Source organism: Podarcis pityusensis (assembly GCF_964106645.2).
Source record: "Podarcis pityusensis genome assembly, chromosome: 15".
NCBI classification, from domain to species: domain Eukaryota; kingdom Metazoa; phylum Chordata; class Lepidosauria; order Squamata; family Lacertidae; genus Podarcis; species Podarcis pityusensis.
Window position 1 is genome coordinate 28,254,195 of NC_138040.1, and position 21,214 is coordinate 28,275,408.

At 44.9% G+C, this 21,214-nt stretch overlaps 2 protein-coding genes across 8 annotated transcripts in view; one reads left to right on the forward strand and one right to left on the reverse strand.

Moving 5' to 3' along the window:
• Nucleotides 1–9,709, reverse strand: part of CADM1 (cell adhesion molecule 1) — a 291,814-nt gene extending 282,105 nt beyond the window's left edge. For 6 of the 7 annotated variants that reach the window (XM_080983568.1, XM_080983567.1, XM_080983566.1 and 3 more), the window contains exon 1: nt 9,391–9,708. In XM_080983568.1, the coding sequence (XP_080839694.1) occupies nt 9,391–9,667 (277 nt within the window). In that variant the 5' untranslated portion in view covers nt 9,668–9,708. Of the gene's footprint in view, nt 1–9,390 lie in introns of all 7 variants that reach the window. The other variant, XM_080983565.1, reaches the window with a different exon arrangement.
• The window catches only part of LOC308464331 (uncharacterized protein), a 369,943-nt gene that overhangs the window by 265,305 nt on the left and 83,424 nt on the right, over nt 1–21,214 (forward strand). The window lies entirely within an intron of this gene.

Consider the following 21,214-nt stretch of genomic DNA (forward strand, 5'->3'; position numbering starts at 1 on the left):
GCATAGGTAAGGCATTTACACCCAGCAGAAAATGAGTTACTTATTGTGCTGTAGGAGGAAAAAAATACAAATAAGAAAGTGCAACAGACAGCTAGGAAGCATCATCAAGGCGATATTCCAGAAGCCTGATTAAACTCCTAAACAAGAGTGAATTGCTGTGTACAGGATAGAAGGCAGAAGTAATACTCTGGGACAAACAAAAGGAACAGCCCTTACAGTGACCAACAAACAACCTGTTTAACAGAGAACTAAAAGTTTAAGGGGGGAGCAGAGGGAAGTTCACCCTTGACAACCACCATCCACATGCTTACTTATTGCTACCATCAAAAGCATGTACAAAATCCTGGAAGTAACAGGAAACTTGTAAATAAAATATTTAGACCCCATCTAACATTATCGCATAGAAAGACAAGCTGGATTTTGCATCTCATGACAGCAGCAAATATAAAAAATGCACAGCTGATGAGCTCGGACTGGGCCTCAACTAGTTTTACAGTATAAAGCAGAATATAAGGTTTAAAACAGAATAAAAAAATCATCTGTTGAGCTAAATTGCCAATTTTAAGATATACGGTAATCTGCTTTTTAAAAAGCACCCAAGCTGCTGCATTGACTCATGTCAAAGCTTTAAGAAGCTACAGCAGTTTCTACAGTTGTCTCTGCTGTGTCCCAACTACACACACAATAGACCAGGAACTTGGTCTCTTAAGATATGTTGCACCAGAATCCAAGTACACAGAGATCAGCACTCCATCACAGGCCATGGAGGTTCTAACTGCTTTGCACAGTCCACTTATGCCTACATATTTCAGATGAAGCATTTGGAAATTTCCAATCCCAGTCCTCCGCCACAACCACCCACAGTTGGGCCTATAACCAACTGCATAATCACTAGCAACTATCAGGACAAATTAAAACTAATTGTTCCTTCAAGTTCTGCAAAGAAGGAATGGGAAACTTGTGGCCCTCCAGGTGTTGTTAGGCCTACAACTCCCTGGTCATGCTGGCTAAGCTAAGGGGAGCTGTAATCCAACATCCAAAGAACAGGCTCCCTATTCCTTCTCTAAAGAAACTAGGAACTATGACTCCAGCAAATTGTAAAACACAGAGCTAAAGTTACCGGAACCATACCTAAATACAACATGCAACTTCTTAGACTGTAGGGTAGTAGACAAAGGCAAGTTTCGCTGGCTATTTTGTACCAAAGTGCTGTCGCCAGGATTCACCAAAAAGATTTAGTCAAAGATTCAACAATTCATGTACAGTGGTACCTCAGGTTAAGTACTTAATTCATTCCGGAGGTCCGTTCTTAACCTGAAACTGTTCTTAACCTGAAGCACCACTTTAGTTAATGGGGCCTCCTGCTGCTGCTGTGCTGCCGCCGCACGATTTCTGTTCTCATCCTGAAGCAAAGTTCTTAACCCGAGGTATTATTTCTGGGTTAGCGGAGTCTGTAACCTGAAGCGTATGTAACCTGAAGCGTATGTAACCCCAGGTACCACTGTACTCAATCTATGTACCTCTAACAGCCATCACAAATGTGATGCAGTGGTTTGCGTGTCAGTAGGAGACTTGGTAGGACGCGGGTGGCGCTGTGGGTAAAACCTCAGTGCCTAGGGCTTGCCGATCACATGGTCGGCGGTTCTAATCCCCGCGGCAGGGTGAGCTCCCTATCTTTCGGTCCCAGCTCCTGCCCACCTAGCAGTTTGAAAGCACCCTTAAGTGCAAGTAGATAAATAGGTACCGCTTTATAGCGGGAAGGTAAACGGCGTTTCCGTGTGCTGCGCTGGTGCTGGCTTGCCAGAGCAGCTTCGTCACGCTGGCCACGTGACCCGGAAGTGTCTCCGGACAGCGCTGGCCCCCGGCCTCTTAAGTGAGATGGGCGCACAACCCTAGAGTCAGACACAACTGGCTCGTACGGGCAGGGGTACCTTTACCTTAGAAGACTTGGTAGATCACAGTACAAACCCATGAAGTTCACTGAGTGATCTTTGGCTATTCACTATCCCTCAGCCTAACCTACTTCACAGGGTTGTTGTGAGAATAAAATTGAGGGAAGAGAACCATGTATGCTGCCTTGAGCACCTTACAGGAAAGGTGTGATATAAAAATAGTATAAATAAATAAATGAAAATGTATATACAGTACCCGAAGCCAACCCAACTGAAATAGATACACTGATTTACAAAGCTTTCATATTCCAAGCATCAAGGAGTGGAAGAAAAATGATCTGTGCTGTAAGACACTCCACTGTATTCCAGACGTGAATACCAGAGTGCTCCAACCTATTTTGCTCAAAATGCAAGATGTAGCCAAAGAAATGTAAAGGCACTTTAGAGAGGTAAAATTATTGTGTTTCTACAGACGAGTCAGCCCAAACCCCATCAACAAAGTGCACATAGTATATGCATAACACTGAGGAAATTACTAGGTAAGTCATTTCTGATGCACACAAACAGGATGGTAATAGCATTTAAATAGGCAGTCTTTGATGTGGAATGAAACAGCACGCCTGATCCAAGGCAAAATACATTTTATTAACTCTGACCAGACACACACATTGGGTTAGAGGCTGACCCAGTCTCTCACACAGCACTGTCATTTAGTAACAGGGCAGAGACCATGTCTACAGACTGCTGCCCCAGCAGAACATATCATCGAACCAGCCCTGCCCAGAGGGAACAAGGGCAAGACTCCATTCGCTACTGAAGCAACAAAAAAGATGTTTGAAACAAAAGCACTTTAATGTTTACACAACCAAGCAGCAAACAGCAAAGCCAACAACGAAAGCCTCAAAGCAATGAACCAAGGCCAACCTAACACTAAATGTAAAGCACTTTCCGAGTGCCATCCTATCACAATTGGTACACTATTAAACGACCAATCTGGAGTATCTGGACATCAGCAGTCCCTAGGGATGGCTGTTAATTATATGAAAATATATTTCTGCACCACACATTACACAAACAGCACCCACTGATGGTAAAGAAACTGGACAAAAGACAACTAAACTCATATGTTGTTATCTCCCCTACCACGCTTCCATGACGAAAACAGGATGGGGGAACTATCCTCTAACGTTGACACAATTAACATGTTACTTTTGTGGTCCTGCCTTGTTCAGAGAAAGGTGGAACATGAGTCAGAAATTAAAGCTGTAAAATTAATAACTTTGTCATCAAGTCTAGCCAAAGGTAACAAGCTTGGCCAGGAAAGTGAGCTGTCCATAGCTTTTGGCAAACACCCAAAGATTTTGGGAAATATAAAACTTACCTGAACACAATAACATAGTGAGGTGCTAATATGGTGCTTTTAGGTCTCAATGGACCTTAACAGCAAGGGCAGATACAAAAAATGTTAATTATGCACCTCTCAATTATAAAAAAAAGTAGCTACCACAAGAAGGTGAAAAACAATGAGTTTAATTATGTCATCTACAAGTTTAGTTACTGATTGCATACCAGCCATCCATAATACATGGCCCTAAAAGCATCCTCTCCCAGGGCCACAATCACTGCTACCAACACATTGTAAAGGACATTTTTTGTATCATCATAACTACTACCAAAATCCAATTGTGTATGCAAGATCTTTCTGCACCACAACCTAAAAAGTTTTATTCTTCCTAAACTGCTACGTTGGATTACCATGCACTGTTAAACGGCAGCTGTGTTCCACCCTAGTAGTGACTGCTTTTCGATACCACTTGGAATATTTCCTTTTTCAGCCTCATAGAAGCATTGTGAAGTTTAATTAACTGTAAAGCACAGCGATCTTCAGATGAAAGGTGCTATAGAAATGCATAGATTAAAGTTACCAGCTTATTTTAAACCAAGTCTTAACATTACCTATCCCCATTACAATTACCCATGCTTGAATCGTTTTTTGTGCTGCAATTACTACATGCTCCAGAGCACACTCCTGATTATCGTACTATTTCAGGAGCTTATCGGAAAGGCTCTCTCCTTTACACAACTTCTGTAGAATTAACTTATGCAGCAGTGACTTCAGGACCAGGTTAACCAAATGGGAAGAAGGCCAATGAAAACCATCTGACCATGGGAACCCAGGAGATTTGTATGTTCCACCAGGATTCAGCGTGGAAAAATTTATTCTATGCTAGGAGCCATCAAGAACACAAAAACTATCGACCTCTGAAAAGAGCTTGTAAAAGTCTCCATTGAAAACTGCCACTTGCTTTGAAGCCTTCACAAATGATAGGTCAAGACCCACTGCTGAACTGCAGTATCCTTGCAGTAGGCAGAGAAAACAGGGCTTAAACATGTAAGGCTGCTTCCTGGTCAGGAAGATGAGTACAAGAGCTGAATCTCAAAGACAATTCCATTCACAGGTCTTGTTAACGGAATGTTTAATCAGCATTAGAACTAAGAGACTGTAGGCAAAAAGGCAAGTGCTTGACAAAGACAAGCAAGAAATGCTTTGCCAGAGATCATTTCTAGAACACAGAGTCACTTTCAACTCTGATTGCCAATTTTTTTCTAGACAAATGGCTTCTAGGCTGAGGCTGGTGAATTTTCAGTTCTGCAACAGTTGATTCTTTGTGGTGCTCTCCAGATAATAAACACCCAATGCAAGAGCAAGTCACATTTCTTCTATGGCACTGTTTAGATACTTCGTTTTTATCTTGCTGAAGGTTCCATTAGAGAAAACACTTTAATTTACAGAAACATGCGAACTTTTTTAAAAAAGAAAACAGAAAGGACTCTGTTTTGTATCACCTTCAAGCATAATTCACTTCGTCCAAATTGTTACCTGTATTAGAACCTGCCACCATTTAAGAGAGTTGCCATATTATTGAATTCACTGTGAATTTTGCCTGTGTTCTTATTTTACTGACCGAATGAAGCATTAAGGAATTGTGCATTCATGCCCACATGACAAAAAGCAACTTTATTTGAAGGTGGCTATTGCTTAGTGGTCCAGTTCTCCAGAACAAATTACTTGAATTGGTTTTGCTATGCTATCTAAAACCAAGAGGTGTGAGAGTGGGAACACGAACAGCGCAATCCCATAAAACCAGGGGCCGTTTTATAGTTTCACTCTTGAACACGAGAATCACCAGCTGGTGGAAGGAGGGACAGAAAATCCTTTAAAAATGAAGACAGAAAGATAATTACGTAAACTGCCTCCGAGTCTGAGCATATTGAATGTCTGGAACCAAAAGCTGACAGGCATCATGCTAAAGTGACATCTCTGTTTCACCATCTTATGATCAAAAGATCAGCCACCACCAAGGACATGTCTCTCTACGCTCCGCTCTTCAGTCAGCTACCCAAAACAATTCCAGCACCAGAACTGCCTTCTAGAACACTGCCGGTTTTTGAAAAAGCAAGTGTCACCTTTGTTGCAGTCAGCATTCAGGACGATTGCATCACTCTGGAAGGCACTATGTTCCAATGGAAGGTTTGCAGAGCCAGCATAATGAACAGAAAGTGACAACAGTTTTTCTTCTCTTCCTCCCTCCCCGACCCCTTTCCAAGGGGGCTATTCTGCAGAACTTGATAAAGCATGTACAACATACATATGAATACAGCTCTTTGTTCCAGAGAGCTGCCTGCGCTTTTATTCCCCACCGTTCTCGTATTAGTTAAATTCAATGGATCACTCAATGGCTCTGTTGTTAGTCCAAAATGTCCTGGGCAAATAATGCTAGATGCTCTTGTCACACAAGTAAGTAAATGAGGCCTTGTACATCTCCAGTGACACACTGTAAATATAAAGTGGCGTTAATGAGGGATATTTTATCAATGCAATCGGACACAAGAGAAGTGTCCCCACCCCTCCCCACCCCCGCCCTGCGGCCACCCAGTTCAAGAATGGGGATGTGAGGGAGAAAGGATGCAACAATGAGAAGGCAGTTACTTTGCAGAGCACCCAGAAAACTGAGACAAGTCACTGCTAAGTACTTCTGCCTCAGGGCTATTTCTTCACTCAGATTCACTCACCTATTACTGTATTCAAAGAAAATCCATGTTAACCAACTTTCACTGAATTCTAAAGAAAATGATCAACTGTGCAAGAAGTATTTGGTATTAACAAAGAACCAACAGCTAACATCAAAGGGGCTTCCATTAACCATTAGTAGCAAAACAACATAGGAAGTTTTGCCCCCAAACCAACAGGTTCTCAATGAGGAAGTTCTGACGGAATCCTTGTCTGCAATTTGCAGAAAAAGATGCATCAATTCAGACAATGTATGCATGGCTTGTGCTTCAATAAAACAGCCTTTTGCTACTTTGGTGTGCATTTAAAACTGGGTGCATGCCAAAATGAAGAAAAAGATGCCACAAGCACACCAACCAGTGCTGTTTAGTTCAAAATCTTGCTTTAAAAAACGAGTGTTAGGCTGTAAGATATGTAAGAGAAAGAAGCTGCTTCCATGGTAACAGGCAACAGAATTTTCATGTAGCTCTGACATGGACCATAGAGCACACAGCCCCTCCTTTGCGAAGTAAACATGTCCTCTTTTAAGGAGGTAAACTCTTGTGTTCATTTAAAAAACTTAAGACCTACTGCTACTTAGAATGACTCCTCAACAAGGCTATTTTGCTACCAGTTAAGTGGCCTTGTGCATTCCTGTTTTCTGGCTGCAAAACAGATAATTCACATTACCACCTTCTGGTTTTCCTTCCCCACCCACACTATTTGCCCACTCTCACCTTGGTTATACATCACAAACAGACCCTCACATATCTGCTATTTTCAAGGCAGAGGTTCTGTAAAAATAAAGGTGCTCTTTCATGAACGTATTTTATTACAATCACCAGAACTTGCATATATCCAAGACAGAAACCAGCAGATTAGGAGCTTCCAAACCAGTCTACCACCTACACTTATAAATTTAGAATTTTGCAATTCAAAGCAGAGGAAAAATGAGGTTGAAGGGAATTCCCATTTATTAATTCAGTCCACCCTCAGTGTATAGAACAAATTGGATCATGTAATATATTTTACTTTTAAAACAAAAGCTCTTCATTGACTATATATCACAAGAGCTTAGCCCACCCCATTACAATTTATTCAACTGCACATTATATTTATATTAAAATGCATTGAGAGAGGAATGAGAAACGAGAAAAGCCAATAATCAGTTGAGAGATGAAAGCATTTTTGAGAGCACATCCCAGCTGAAGGTTCAAGCTCTGACAAGGACTCATTTGCTGCAAAGCTGGGAGGGGGGAGGTTGTTCCTCTCCTACCCCACCCCACTTCCCCCCTCACTTGTTGCTGTTCTTGTCACTCCACTAGTTCCCGGAGGCAAGCTGCAACGTCAAGCTGCTCTCTCTATGCCCCACAATTCTTTCCACAGGAGGAAAGGGAAAGGAGTAGGTAAAGAGAAATCAGCAAACAGCATTATCTGAACCAAAGCAAAGAGCGATCTGACAGCGAAGTGATTCCTCTCTCCTCTTTGTTATTGAAAGCAAATACTGCCCTCTTCTTTTCCAACCGTGCCAAGACTGACTCTGCTATGGAACAGAAAATGTTTGCAGTAGGGACATAGGAAACAGGGAGATCTTGTGTAGGGTTCTTTTTTTCTTTTTTTTAATTTCAGCATTTGCCAAAGCACAACACACGGGAGCCACTGCAGAGACAGTGCGCGCACACTACCCTTTCCTCCACCATCACCACCCTCAAGCCAAGCCCCTCAAATCCTTTCCTTTCTGCAAGATATGGACTGGCAGGAGGTTTGGAGAAGCCTGCGGGAGAACCTGAGGAGGCGGGCAGTTGCTGAATCCAAACACAGCCATGGATCAACTACTGAAGATTCAACACGCACAAATCACTACACAAAGCAAATCGAAGCACGGGTGCACTTACACACACACATGCACACAGGCAGGGGGGTGCACATTCAAGAGGAGTCCCCTCCTTTGCTGCAGCCCCCTTTTTGCCGTAACTCCCTCATATCTCAGTGGGGAACGGCAGTTAGAGAAAAGGTTTTCACATTCAAACCAAGGAAAAAGAGACAGAGAGGGAGACAGGCAGGGACAACAGACATGAAAGCAAAATGAAAGGGCACTACAACTTCAGGTTGAAAGGCAAAGGGAGAACTGTAGTTGGCTTCCTCTAAGGGGCCATGGGGAGTTGGTGTGGGGCTCGTGGACACTTTAGTGACAAAGGAAACAGCAAAAAAGAGGAATTCTCCACTGAGTTGATAGAAAGGGAGACGATCGATGTGAGGGAACCTTGACGGAATACGCAAAAGGAAGAGAGAAGTGATAGCAGGAGCTGTGTCTGAACGAAGGAGCAAAAAAGTAGAAACTGGCACAAGAAAAGGAATCGGGGGTGGGGGAGCAGAGACAGAAAAAGGGATGGAAAGAAAGCACAAATCACATCGGGCAGGGAGGTAAATGGGCAGATTGGGGGGGGGCAGGCTTGGAAAAGGCTTTTGGCTAGACTCCAAGGGCTGTCAATGAATGGGGGGGGGGGTAAGAGAGAAGAGACAGGAACGTTTCAGCTGATATTGCAGCTACAGAACAGAAGCAAAAAAAAGGGATGAATGAAAGAACAATGCTCAAGAATGTGAAGGGTAGATTTATATTGTACCAGAACAGAAAGAAGAGGCAGAGAGAAGAACTGATTCAAGCTCCAGTTCCGACAAGCGAGGAGAGGGGGGAGGGGGACAAGCAAAGTCAACACTCGTCTCTGTGTGTGTGTGTGTGTGTGTGTGTGTGTAGCAAAGGGGGGGCAGATAGAAAAAGGATGCAATGAGGATGGGGGGGGGAGAGAAGAAAAGGAGGACCAGTTTGACGAGGGAAACACCGGGGGGGGGGTGAGTGAGGAGAAACCCGAAAATCCTAAAAGGAATTTGGGGGGGGGAGGGTGGTGGTGGAGAGAATTGCAGTGCACGGAGAGGGGAAGAAAAGAACAATAGTCCATGGCCGAAGAAGACACGGAAAGAAAAGAAAGAGAAGCATGGGGAAAGTAGAGGAGGGGGGAGAGAGAGAGGGGGGGAAAAAAATAAAAGAGAAAAGCCACAATCAGGTTTGGATTGCAGCAGGGGAGCAATGAAGGAGCCGAATGAAACGGAGAGAGGTGTGTGTGTGTGTGTGTGTGTGTGTGGAGACAGGATTCAACGACTGGGAGTTGTGTGTCTGTGTGTGAGTGAAAAGAGGCTAGAAAAGCGAGTCAGCCTTTCCAGCAGGGAAACTGAGGCAGGGGGAAGAAAGCGGGAGGGGAGGACTCGACCACCCTCCTACCCCTCTTTCCTGGGGGAGGGGGGCAGAGAGAGACGAGCCCCCACCTTTACACACCCGGCTGAGGGAGGGGGCGCCCCTCTCCCTGCGAGGGCGGGAAGCGCCCTGAGGCGAAAGTGTGCGGGAGCGAGGAGGTGCCGTCCGTCTGCCGGCTCGCCCTCCTGCGTGCCTACCTGTGGGGAGCAGCGAGGCGGCGGCGGCGGCGGCCAGGAGGAGGAGGACGAGGGAGGGCGAGGGCGGCGTGAGGGCCCCGCAGGGCGGCGAGGCGGCGGGGGGCGAAGGCGAGCCGAGGGGCGGCGAGGAGGAGGAGGAGGAGGGCGCGGAGGGGCCGAGGCCGGGCTGGTAGCAGTGATGCTGCTGCTGCTGGTGGTGCTGCTGCTGCTGCTGTTGCTGCCGCCGCCTCTCCCGCTCTTCCTGAGTACGAGTCCGGCTCCGGCTCCGACTCGCCATCTTCGGGCACCTGCTCGGCTCTGGCAGCGCCCGCCGGAACAGCAGCGCGAGCGAGCCGGCCGCGTAATGAGATGCGGCGACGTCAGCGCGGGGTGGGCGGGGCGCCAGGTGGAGCCAACGGCGCTCTGGAGGCGCGGGGGGCGGGCCCAGAAATTCCCGGCCGCCTCGTGCCTCGCCGACCAATGGAAAGGCGGGCAGGAGGGGAGTGTTGCAAAGAGGGGGCGTGGCCTGCATAGTAATAACGCGCCTCTCGTAGACATGCCCGCAGCTCTGCGCTCGCTCGCTTTCGCCAGCAGCCCCGCCGCCTGCGTGGTCTTCTTCTTTGGCGATCGCTCGTAGCCGAGTAAGATTGTCTTCCATGCACACGGTCTTAACAGTGAGTTAAGTTAAGTGACTGTGGAGGCCAATTCTGGATCCCCACGTCCTTCCAACTCCCGGGCGGGAGTTGATCACGGTGAGGGTTTGCCAAACGTGGCTTCCTCTTAACACGTTTCTCCCTTTCGTCCTGAGTTCCAGCATCTTCAAAGTCCATGATACTTTTGGTAAAGGTTGTTCTCCAATTGGAGCACCCAATTGTCGGTCTTTATACTACTTTTTTTTTTTTAGATTTGCCTTGAGAGAGTCTTTCAACCTCTTTTGTTGACCATCAGCATTACACTTTACATTTTTAAGTTCGGAATAGAGTAATTGCTTTGGAAGATGATAATCAGGCATCCGCACAACATGACCAGTCCAACGAAGTTGACGTTGAAGGATCATTGCTTCGACGCTGGTGATCTTTGCTTCTTTCAGTACACTGGCATTACTTCACCTGTCTTCCCAAGTGATGTGTAATTTTTTTCGGAGACACTGTTAATGGAATCTTTCGAGGAGTTGGAGATGGTGTTTATAAGTGGTCCATGTTTCACAAGCATACAGTAATGTTGGTAGTACAGTAGCTTTGTAAACAAGCATTTTGGTTTCCCTGTGAATGTCCCGGTCCTTAAACACTCTGCACTTCAATTGGGAGAAAGCAGGCGATGCTGGATTTCGGCATCAATGTCGGCCCTTGTGGAAATATAACTGCTCAGGTAGGAGAAGTGATCAACACTTTCCAATGTTACACCATTGAGTTGGATTTGTGGCGCTGCAGAGGGGTTATTAGTGCAGCACTTTGGTTTTTTGGAAATTGAGCAACAGGCCAAGCTTCTCGTAAGCTTCTGCGAAGATATTTACGATGGTTTGGAGGTCATCCTCTGAGTGTGCACGCCCTACATTGTCATCAGCATACTGAAGCTTTAAGAAGGAAGTTACGGTAACCATACTCTTTGCTTTCAGCCTGCTCAGATGAAAGAGCTTTCCATCTGTTTGATATATGATTTCTACTCCAGTGGGGAGTTTCCCTTCAACAAAGTGTAGGATCATGGCAATGAAAATAATGAATAGAGTTGGGGCAATAACACAACACCTGATCCCACTGTGAAAGATTCACTTTGGGAGCCACTGTTATCTGTGATTGTGGCTGTCATATTATCATGGCGGAGCCGAATGATGTTCACAAATTTATCTGGGCAGCCAATTTTCAGAAGGACAGTCCACAGGGCATTACGATTTAGTGTTGAAGGTCTTCGTCAGGTCAATAAATGCCATATTCAGGGGTTGGTTTTGCTCTCTACATTTTTCTTGAAGTTGTCGAGCAGTGAAAATCATGTCCACTGTCCCCCTAGAAGGTCAAAAACCATTTTGGGATTCAGGAAGGGTAGCCTTGGATATTGTTAAGAGATGGTTGCAAAGATCCTTGCAAGAATTTTGCTGGCCGCAGCTAATGAAGAAATGCCTCGATAGTTTCCTCAATCCGTTCTATCACCTTTTTTAAAGAGATTGATAATTTTGGCATCCCTAAAGTCTGCTGGGATCGCCTCTCTCTCCCGGATTTTTTTCGATGAGTTTGTGAAGTTGTATAAGTTCAATTCCGCCCACTTTGAAGATTTCAGAAGGTATCCCATCAGGTCCGCTGGCTTTGTTGTTTTTCATTTGATTAATAGCTGTACACAACTCTCCCAGATTTGGAGATACTGCAAGCTCATCTTTGTTTTTGTTTTTGCAGAATTTGTGAGAAGACCTCAGCAGCTACGGGTGAATTGCGGTTAAGGAGATGCTGGTAATGTTCTTTCAAGTTCAGTGCAATAGTTTTTTTATCTTTTAGAAGTGTGATATCATCTGTTGAACATAGGGGGCATATGCCATGATTTATTGGCCGATAGATGGTCTTTGTTGCTTTAAGAAACTGTGCACCATGAGTGTCGGCAAAGTGATCCACGAAGTCCTTAACGGCAGAACAGGCGGAAGACAACAAATGGCATGTTACAACGGCTGTGAAGGCGGATGAAGCCTGCAGCAGATAAGAATCTACTAGTCGTCGTAATACAGTGGTACCTCGGGTTACATATGCTTCAGGTTACATACGCTTCAGGTTACAGACTCCGCTAACCCAGAAATAGTACCTCGGGTTAAGAACTTTGCTTCAGGATGAGAACAGAAATTGTGCTCTGGCGGCGTGGCGGCAGCAGGAGGCCCCATTAGCTAAAGTGGTACTTCAGGTTAAGAACAGTTTCAGGTTAAGAACGGACCTCCGGAACGAATTAAGTACTTAACCCGAGGTACCACTGTACTCATGCCATCAGAATAGAGCCTTACTGCAAAGACTGTACGCTGGTCAGCGTACACTGATCTACGCACATAAAATAAATTCACGCACAGGCACCTTCCAAAAACCCACCCCTCTCATAGACATACACACACCTCTGTTCTCTCTCACAGCGCCACCGTCTGTGTGGGAAATCAGTGTGTGCCCTCTCAAGTTGCAGCGGGGCGGAGCCGCCATGGAATTACTGTACCTGATTGATGCCTCCTCTGAGACGAGCATGGAGGTGAGGCCCCTCCCTCTCCTGAGTCTAAGCCACACCTCTTCTGCTGCCAATGGCTACAAGGGGGCGGGGCAAGGTCTCCAGCTCGGCACCACATGCAGCAAAGCGGGTTAGGGAGCATCTGCATTGCTGCTGTTGTTGAGGATGAGGATGTTGATCACCCGCCCTGCACCCTAAGCGGTGGGTTACAACAATTAAAACACAATATTGAAAGCAGTTTGAAACAACTTGCATTCACGGAAATATGGTGAGCACTAGAAATATACACCTCAACTGTAGAGAGAGGTTTATTAAGTGTTATTTTCACTTGTTTTCTTAATTTAACCAATTACCTTTCAATTATTTAATGTATTCATTTTTATCTATATCCAGTTATGTTATGGGCAACATGGTAAAGGATCCCTGGACAGTTAAGTCCAGTTAAAGGCGACTATGGGGTTGTGGTGCTCATCTTGCTTCAGGCCAAGGGAACCAGAATTTGTCCACAGTCAGCTGTCCAGGTCATGTGGCCAGCATGACTAAACCACTTCTGGTGCAACAGAACTCCAGGATGGAAGCCAGAGCACACTGAAACGCCGCTTACCTTCCCGCTGCAGTGGTACCTATTTATCTACTTGCACTGGCCTGCTTTTGAACTGCTAGATTGGCAAGAGGTGAGACAGAGCAACGGAACTCACTCCATCACTGCTACGGCATCAGTGCCCTTACCCTCACCACTAGTTCTGGGCCCTCGCCACTCTGTCATGGCCATGTGGTTGCAGCTGCAGGCAAGGATGCAACTGCAATGGTGGGATTAGCAGCAGCACAGGCAGGGCCAGTGCATCCCGTTTTGCTGTTGCAAGCGTTACAGGAAATCCTGTGCCTCTCCTGTCAAACCATCCCTCACCTCAGTTGCGCAGTGGCAGCAGGTTCCTGGGAGATGCCGCAAGATCTCCCTGAAATCCTCAGAGATCTCATGCACTCTGTGAGATCTTGCAAGATTTCAGAAAGATCTCACGAGAAGTGTTATAAGAACAAACAACAAAACTTTTATCTGATCCAAGTGATAGAGAATTTATAAGTTATTAGATAATTGCATAATGTACCATGCAGGAAGATCAAACCAGCATTTAAAGTAAGAAAGGAAATGTGAAGCAGACACAATAAATGTGTAGGGAAGGAAACAAGAAGCTTGTAAAGCAATCCCCAAGGCCAAGCAAACACAGCTTCTCCCTTTCTGTTGCCAAACTCTATAATCCAGGATGGGCTTGTATGGCGCACTTTTACTTCATAGAATTTCTGTTGGCCACAAGCATTGCCTGAAATTTGCACAGTGGAACTGCATGCTCAGTATATATTAACACAGAATACTCAGCTTCTTAGCAGTGGTCCTGATTAGGCACTCCTGCCAATGAATTTTCCTGCAGCATCAAGCCAATGCCTCTTCTGGTCTAGTATTCTGTTGCCTCCCTCACTGTCCAGCTTTTTCAGAGCCCCCACTGGTGTAATGGGGGGGGGAATGAAGTTCAAGAGCTCATCATGGCAACCCCAATCACCACACTTCCCAGGTGAATCTACAGCTTTGCCTCCAAGGTGAACCCGAACAATCAGACAGCTGTGTGCAGTCTTGCAACTAAGCGTCATATTTTAAACACCTAGCGTGACGCAGAAACCACACCAAAGAAAAAGAAAGGCTCTACTGGATTATCCCTCCTGATTCTCTGACTTCCTCTAGATTAATCTGTCACAAACAAACTGCATTCAGTTGTCAGAGCAAGAAGAGCCTGTCATTTATGCTGGCACTTAGACAATGACATCATCACACCCACTCTTCTGTCAACTGCACCACTGGAAGCTCACAAGGAGACTATGATGGTGACAACTGTTGCCTGATGTTTGGCCCCTGTACCTGCTGATCAGAAGAACCACTTCCATTGATAAACTTTCCCAGCTTGCATTTGTCTAAAGCAACACACCTGGATTCTCTGTAATAACCCAGTAGAGCCATCCTATGCAAGTCTGCTTTGCTGTAAACTCACTCAATTCAGTGGGACTTACTCTCAGGTCAGTGTGTCTCAGCACTGCAATACCTCAAGGACCAGGTTGGTGGCACAGTGGGTCAGTGCATCTGGCTGTTAACCAGAAGGTTGGTGGTTTGAGCCCACCCAGGGACAGTTATGGGCAAGATTACTGCATTGCAGAGAATTGTACTAGATAACCTACAGGGTCCTTTCCAACTCTACAATTCTATGATTTTTATGGACCCCAAGATCATCAACTGAGGCTCTTTTTCATGAGTCTCCTCCATGAGAGGTCCAGAGGGTGGCAACACGAGAACAGGCCTTTTCTGCAGTAGCTCCCTGTTTATGAAATGTTCTCCTCAAGGAGGTTCAGCTGGCATCTTAATTATGCACCTTTAGGCTCCAGGCAAAAATGTTCCTCTTCAACCAGGCCTTTGGCTGATTAACATACAATAACCCTTTTAAATGTGTTTGTGGGAGGGGGCTTACTGTTTTGTTTTTGTTATGTATTTTGAGACTTTTATCTTGTATTTTTATGTTGTGAACTGCTCTGAAATCTACAAATGTAGAACAGCAACAGCAGCAGCAGCAGTAGTAGTAGTAATAATAATAATAATAATAATAATAATAATAATGCAGACAAAGAACTATCTACTTTCATAGTTTCTACTTTCAAATGCAGAGACATCACCTTGCCAACAAAGGTCCGTATAGTTAAAGCTATGGTTTTCCCAGTAGTGATGTACGGAAGTTAGAGCTGGTCCATAAAGAAGGCTGATCGCCGAAGAATTGATGCTTTTGCATTATGGTGCTGGAGGAGACTCTTGAGAGTCCAATGGACTGCAAGAAGATCAAACGTATCCATTCTTCAGGAAATCAGCCCTGAGTGCTCACTGGAAGGACAGATTGTGAAGCCGAGGCTCCAATACTTTGGCCACCTCATGAGAAGAGAAGACTCCCTGGAAAAGACCCTGATGTTGGGAAAGATGGAGGGAACAAGGAGAAGGGGATGACAGAGGACGAGATGGTTGGACAGTGTTCTCGAAGCTACCAGCATGAGTTTGACTAAACTGCGGGAGGCACTGGAAGACAGAAGTGCCTGGCGTGCTCTGGTCCATGGGGTCACGAAGAGTCGGACATGACTAAACGACTAAACAACAACAACTTTCAAATGGGATCCAACTACCAACAAATTCAGGTTGCATAATTGGGAGGTTTTACGCAACAAACCTGCTTCCCCAAAAGACCAACTTTTTGTGTTAAGGAAAGTGCCAGGGAAATGCACAGGAAAGTATGGGATTACATATGTTTTGATACAACATCATCTAACCTCCCTGCAAACAAATGAGGATGCAGGCTCAATAAACAGATCATCTGGAAATGCCTTTGGTGAAAGAATAGTGCCAAGTCTAGAGAAAACTGCTGCTGTGGGAACATCCCACCTTTTAAGTGAGGCAAAGAAAAAGCAATGGAAAATAGCCAGTTCTCTGCTTTGCTTTCAAAAAAGGAAAAACAAAACAAAAAACCACCCAGTAATCAGAAGGCAGAAGATGGTTCACCTGGAAACTGGCCAGTGGCCTATCAGTGGGCTGTTCTCTTGCTGCTCTCCCCACTCCTGTTGCAGAATACCAAGTCACAACAAACCTCTAGCTGGGAAAACAGGCATGCTACCATAGGACAGCTTGTGACTGATTTTGATTAATTAAGTGGCAATGTGTGCCAAAGAGACTACACCTGGAAATTTGTCCCATTGGGTTTTATATTGAGAACCTATGTTGTTAATTTTCAAAACATCATCACTTTGGTTCAAGATTCGCTTCCACATGTGCAGCACTACCTGGGTAGAATACTTTATTTTGAATCAATAAAGCTGTTTGGGGGATGTTGTTGTTTTGAAAAATGTATCTGAGTATACTGTTTCTTGTAGTATGCTGTGAGCCCTCTGTGATCTTTAATACAGAGCGGTATGCAACTGAAATGAAATAATTAAATCTAAAAAGCCTTCATATACCTAGGTCCTGGTCATATTCTTATTATAATTGATAACATTATTATCTCTTCCTACTACCATGGAGCTCTGGGCAGCAGCATTCAAATTACACACACACACTCACACACGCACACACACACACACCACTTATACCTGCAAGGTAGGCTAGAGGGAGAGAGAGAGATTGGCCTGAAGTCTATATGGGAGGAAAAATATTAATCCCTGTGACCCATGTATGTGGGGTAAATAATAAAAGTATTGGTTGGGTGCTTTGATTCAAAACGTGGGGCTAAGCTCGCCCTCCAGCTGGAGAGATCTCCCAGGTAGTAGAGTTTAAACTCACTAAAGTCAAACAGCAGTATAGTGTTCGGAATATAGGTTGTTAGACCTTTTTATCCTGTTTAGTTGCATACAGTGCTTTTCTCTTTCTACTCCTCTTGCAATGAACAGACCACAAAAGTAAATTTAAAATGCTTTACTTACAAAACATTCCAGAGGTCAAATTCATGCTTTTATCCAAACAGCAGCAAGGAGAACATAGGCAGAATACTTTTGGGTGAAAATACAGAAAGAGAGCTTCAAACACATGCTCTAAGCTTGGAACCTGCTGAAGCACATCTTCCTTGGTCAGTTACATGATACAGAGAGAGAGAACAGGAAGAGAAGGCTTCACTTCCTCCCTCATCATAAAAAGGGGTGTGGCTTAGCTGAGTCTAGGAATCTAATTCTGTGGTCTTAATCCCTTCATGCACTAACTAGCACTCATGCATATTTATGTTTGACTGCAATTTCATGGCTGGAAATGAAACTCAAGAGAAGTTCTTTGAACCTCTCTTCAGAGCAGAATGGAGGGTGGGTGTACAATCCTGGCACACAATGAAATATAGGCACATTTTAGATATCGTGTTAGGTATAGGAAAGGCAGAGTCAGTACAAACAGGGACTGAAGAGGAAAAAGAAAACGTCTTTTGTGCATTGTAGAATTCTGAGGATATTTACCAAGACCTTCATCGGCACCATTTGCCTCCCACGGGCGCCACGTTGCCAACCCCTGATCTAACTGATTCTGTGCAGGATTACTTTTCTCCACTGAGTTTAGCAGGACTATGGAAAAGTGGACAAGGTCAAGTTTGCAGCCATAAGGCATCTATTTTCACGTCTCATTGATTTGTCTGATCCTATCTACAGTAAAAAGAGGTCTTTATACATTGGGAATAAATAAAATCAACACCAGCTATCCAGCCAATTCATAGCGCCTCATCCCAGAGTAAGGTTCCAGAACACAGTCCTGTATACATTCATTCATTCATTCATTTAAAAACATCTCTGTCCTCCCTTTCATTGGTACTGCAATGACATTTATCATAAAAACATCACATTAGAACACGACAAAACACAGAAATTCACACTCAAACCAGCCAGTTCTACTAAAAGTCTGGCATTCATAACCTGCAAATGCCTGGGTGAATTAAAACATTCTTCAGCATGCAGCGAAAACATAAGAAAGCCAGTGCTTGCCTTATTTCAGAGGGGAGATGATTCCACAAAGTGGGTGCTGGGATCTCCAGTTGTCTAGGGCTTTATCAGTCAGTTTTCCAGCATTCAGATGGACAGATTGGTGGACAGATTGCGCAAAAGTAAGTCCCAGTAAGTTAAAGGGTGAACTCCGCTTTACACTCAAGCAGATAAGATTGCAGCCTCTCAGTAATGCATCAGCAGAGTACCTCTCTCAGTTTAAGACACTTATTGCAAAACTGGGAAGAATCCTTGAGTTGTATTCTCTGAGGCAATTGCCTCTGGATCAATATGCAGTTCGGCATTTGCACAGGCCTACTTTGCAGGGCCCTTGTGAGCAGAGTAAAGATTGTGAAGTATTTTGCAACTTTTAAGAGCGTTCAGATAAGTAAAAGTTGTAGTAATAAGTTTATTCACCATGTCATATTCCCATCCCTTTGATAAGTATGGCCCCAGTAGGGGGCCTTAATGGCATTAGCAAACCCCAGCTCCTGCTGTCCCCTAGTTTTATTCAAATCAACACATACATGCAAACACAAACATGCATATACTGTAGTAGTAGTAGTAGTAGTAGTAGTAGTAGTAGTTATTGTTGTAACAACAACAACAATTTATTACTTATACCCCGCCCATCTGGCTGGGGCGGCTTCCAACAAAAGATTAAAAATACATTAAAATATCAGTCATTAAAAACTTCCCTAAACAGGGCTGCCTTCAGATGTCTTCTAAACATCAGATAGTTGTTTATTTCTTTGACATCTGATGGGAGGGCATTCCACAGGGAGGGTGCCACTACCGAGAAGGCCCTCTGCCTGGTTCCCTGTAACTTTGCTTCTCGCAATGAGGAAACTGCCAGAAGGCCCTCGGCGCTGGACCTCCGTGTTCGGGTTGAACAATGGGGGTGGAGATGCTTCCTTCTGAAACAGCCTTCTGAAAACAAGGCAGTGAAGGATAGTGGCACAAAAGAACCCTAAACCTCTCCTCATGCCCCTATAATTCAAGTCCCAAAGTTTAGGACCTTAGCATCACACCACTAGCTAGGGCAAACAGTCTATGGCCATGTTAGCAGCAAGTGTGCTCTGGCACATTATCTCCATCAGGATTGTGCAGGAGAATTTCCCAACCAAGTGTGTCTGAATCGCAGAGGAAAGTGCAGCCTCCACCCCTCACTCACTTACCTCCCTCCAGTTTCTGAGCCTGTGACAGCAACTGCTCTTGCTTTTTCTTCATAGCAACAGGTGGGGGACTTGCTCTTTTCCTTTTAAACAAAAGCTGATTTTCCCAAGATCTCAATGAAGCTGCCAGCTTCTTTAATCAAAAGCCAGATTTTGTGAGTAATCGCAATCTTGGAGAGTCCTAGACTCCATTTAATCTCTCTAAGAGTGCTTTTTTAAGGCTTAAAATGCCACATGATTCATAAAGAAATCATTAGGCTTTAACAGACTGAATAATGTGAAAACAATAACCCATCCAATCTCAAACGTAGGTTTGCCACCATTTTCCCTGGCACTGGTCTTGGGCCACTGACAGCATCTTTTGCCACTTAGAAATTGAGCAGGGAGAGTCCAGCCCATTGCTCAACTCCCTGCCAGGAATGCTTTGCCTCATATGCCAGGCTGACAGGGAGAAGCAACCTCATATTCCAGAGATACAGGGACCAGCCCCTGTGGCAGACCCAGATGCCAGCTGTGCCCCCCTGCCACCAGCAATAAAAGGATATAGGAAAACAATTTCACACACCCAATGAAAGATGCAGGCTTGGGATAAGAATATCCGCTTCAAAGTCTCCTTCTAAAAGGAAGGTCTTGAACTGGCAACCAAAAAGAGACTAGAGGCAGTGCTTGCCGGATATGTCACTGGAGAAAGTTCCCAAGGTTGCGTGTTGCCACACTAAAGTCCCAGTCCTTACACTGCATAGTAGATAATGGGTGAGACTATCTTTTAGGTATCCTGGTCCCAAGCTGCGCTATCTATGCCCTCACCTGCCAACAATACCCTTCAGCATTCTGCACAGGACAAAGAGGCCACTCTCTGCATAAAAGAATCAATGGACACAAATCTGACATCAGAAAGGGCGACATCAAACGCCAGCGGAGGGGCATTTCAACCTCCTGGGACACACTATCTGTAACCCCTTAGAGGGTCCGTCCTGGAGTAAAGGAACTTCAAAGGGAGACAGCAACATGAAACCGCTGAATCACAATACATCAAGAGGTTCAGCACCATCCTCTGTGGACTGAAGCAAGACAAAGGGTTTTTTCAAATCACATTATAGGTCTTCATTGGGTCACCCAGGATGCTTGTGTTCTTTGCAGCAACTTTTCCGTGGTTACTAAAGTAATTACCATATTTTTCGCTCTATAACACGCACCTGACCATAACACGCACATAGTTTTTAGAGGAGGAAAACAAGAAAAAAAATATTCTAAACAAAACAATGGATGTATGATTTTTGTGGTTCATGCTGTGGGCACAGACATGTGATCTGACGGTGAGTTTGGGGTAGCCCAATGCAAAAATCCTGAGGATCCATGTGGATCCATGCTTTGTAAGCATGTTTTTGCACCTCTGCAGGGGCTCTTCTCCTGCTTTGCTGTTTCAAAGCGAGCCACGGAGGAGGGAAGGAAGGGGAACCATGGATCCTCTGCTCACGACTGCAGCAGATACCCCGCCATCCGTAGGCATTCGCTCCTTAACACGCACAGACTTTCCCCTTACTTTCTAGGAGGAAAAAAGTGAGTGTTATGGTGCAAAAAATACGGTATTACTTTAGCACTTTCCTGCATTTAATTTCCCTCCGGCCAGCCCTTCCCCCAGCCATGCACCTGCAGCTAAGGATTATCCTTCACACCGTTAAGGAAGTCAGCCATACTTGGCACCTGCCTTAATTACGAGGGGAGGAAATTCCAAAGAGATTCACCACTGCAGTTACTTGTTTCTGTTTATTTATCTATTTCATGTATATCCCACCTTTTTTCCTCCAAGAAGCCCAAGGTGGCATACATGGTTCTGTCCACAACAACGCTGTGAGGCAGGTTAGGGTGAGAGGCAGTGAGCTTCATGGCCAAGTGGGGATTTGAACCCTGGTCGTCCAGGTCCTAGTCTGACGCTCTAACCACTACACCACATTGGCTCT